The 2,085-nt window shown below is 43.1% G+C and overlaps 1 protein-coding gene across 1 annotated transcript in view; it reads right to left on the reverse strand.

Annotated features, from left to right (window-relative positions):
• Nucleotides 1–2,085, reverse strand: part of LOC101855724 (copine-1) — a gene marked incomplete at its 5' end in the record, with an annotated part of 23,542 nt that overhangs the window by 19,342 nt on the left and 2,115 nt on the right. The window contains 3 exon segments of the mRNA XM_013082520.1: nt 136–225; nt 625–719; nt 1,685–1,806. Of these exon segments, the coding sequence (XP_012937974.1) occupies nt 136–225; nt 625–719; nt 1,685–1,806 (307 nt within the window).

The raw sequence follows: 2,085 nt of genomic DNA on the forward strand, positions 1-2,085 counted from the left end.
GTGTGTGTGTGTGTGTGCGTGTGTGTGTGTTTGTGATGAAACACCGAAACAGTGCGTATGCATCTGGACAATAAAGACTTATCTTATTTTATCTTATCTTATCTTATCTTATCTTTCCCACTACAACCAGCTCACCCGTAAGAAACATTCCAGCAGGAGAACTGTATGGGTCGGTCCCAGTCGTCGTTACACATTCTCTGGATGGTCAAGTCGAACGGGCGCCACCTGGGGGAGGGGTCAGTGAGTCTATTGATATAATTGTCTGACGGTGAAATCAGGGCAGTGTCTACGTTCTCTAACCTAAGAGAACGTATACAAGCTGTCTGCTTTCTCGAAGGTAAGTAGAGAGCCTAACAATAGCTCGCTCGCTCTGTCTAAAATGGAAACGACTCGACAATGCTTCTTCCACAGTGCTCACACTTTATTTTCGCAAGCTATTTACTGTTAACAAACAAATAAACCATGTGAATCAAACAAGTAAACGAAACAAGGAGAGAAAAAATAGAATTCAATAAAAACATACAAACAAACGAGGAAGTAAAGAAACAGACAAAATAAGAAAAACAAACAAGAAGCCCCTTAAATACTTAAATTTGAGGGGTGGGAAAGGGGGGGGGGGGTTACCAAGGATGCTTTGTCTTGGCAGCTACTTCCGTTCTGAAGACAGGCTGAAACTCCAAACTGCTGATCTGACGTCCGATTTCCAGAAACGCGTCGGGCTGTAGAGAACATAAAACATAAGGAATATGCACAATATGCAAGCACTATACCAACACCGCCTCTCCACTCTCTCCCCCCTCCCTCTCTCTCCCTCTCTCTCTCTCTCTCTCTCTCTCTCTCTCTCTCTCTCTCTCTCTCTCTCTCTCTTTTTGACAAATAGCATCATGAACGAACTAAAAAGAACCAAAAAAATCCCCCCCCCCTCAGCCCCCAAAACAGCAAACAACGCCCCACCCCCCCAAAAAAAAAAACACACCCTAAAACAAAACCACCAAAAAAACCCGTTTAGTCTTCACATTTTTTTGTTCTACCTAAAGCATACAGTATAATGCCACCCTACCTTCTCCTCAATCCATGTCGAAAGAAAAGAAAAATGAAAAACCAACATCTCTGCAGATGCATTGGTTATACATCGTCAGACATTGACGGGCGAACTATAATTTTGTGCACCCACTCACCTTCTGTCATTTCTTCTTCTTCTATGTGCACTCAACTCACACACCCTTTGTCTTTCTTCGTATTCTATGTGGCCCAAACCCATTCACTTTCTGCTTTTCTTCTCCTGCTATGTGCACCCATTGAGAGGGTGGTTGGTGGGGGGTCTGGTATGGTTTGCTCCTTCTTCACTATCAAAACAACTATCGTCCTTTTCTCTCCTCCTTTTTTAAATTACATTTTCATTTAATCTCATGTAAAATCATCTAATCTTGGCGCTTATGTAAAAACTTGTATTACATAATACTGTCAATGATTTCATAATCCACGAGAACCGTAGTGATGCTGTATGACAGAAAGACTCGTCAGGTGCCCCCACTTTTCACGGTTTTTTGCGAGCGCCATAGTTTGGGTGAAGGATTTCCTTGTCCTGTCCGTTGTCGTCCACCTCTTCCTTTGCCTTCCTTTACGTGTGTAGTAAGTGCCGTAAAACTCTTAACTCTTCCAAAAATTAAACCACCCAACTGACCTTCCGTCTGAGGATGCCAACTTTGGACAACGCCTGTCCAGCCACGTGCATCTGGACTTTCCCCCTGGTGGTCTTGATGACCTCTGCTGTCACGTGAATGAGACCACGTGACTTGGGGTCACCTGGGGACGAATGCGATCTTCTCATTAAGCTAGTTAAAGACAGCAAGGTTAAACACATACATTTGTGTGTGTGTGTATATATAAAATATACATAATTTTTTTCTATATTTTGTTTTGTATACTCTGACGCCGACGGGAGCAAGTAATGCAACCAACACCGACAGCGGAACAGACAGACACATGAGACGACACTTTCACCGAGCTGACTTCAACCAATGATAGTACATAACAAGATGGGCCACTTCTCTCTTTGAGCCAATTAAAAAAGTGTCCTCAAAA

This window comes from Aplysia californica, unplaced genomic scaffold, assembly GCF_000002075.1.
Source record: "Aplysia californica isolate F4 #8 unplaced genomic scaffold, AplCal3.0 scaffold00179, whole genome shotgun sequence".
NCBI classification, from domain to species: Eukaryota; Metazoa; Mollusca; class Gastropoda; order Aplysiida; family Aplysiidae; genus Aplysia; species Aplysia californica.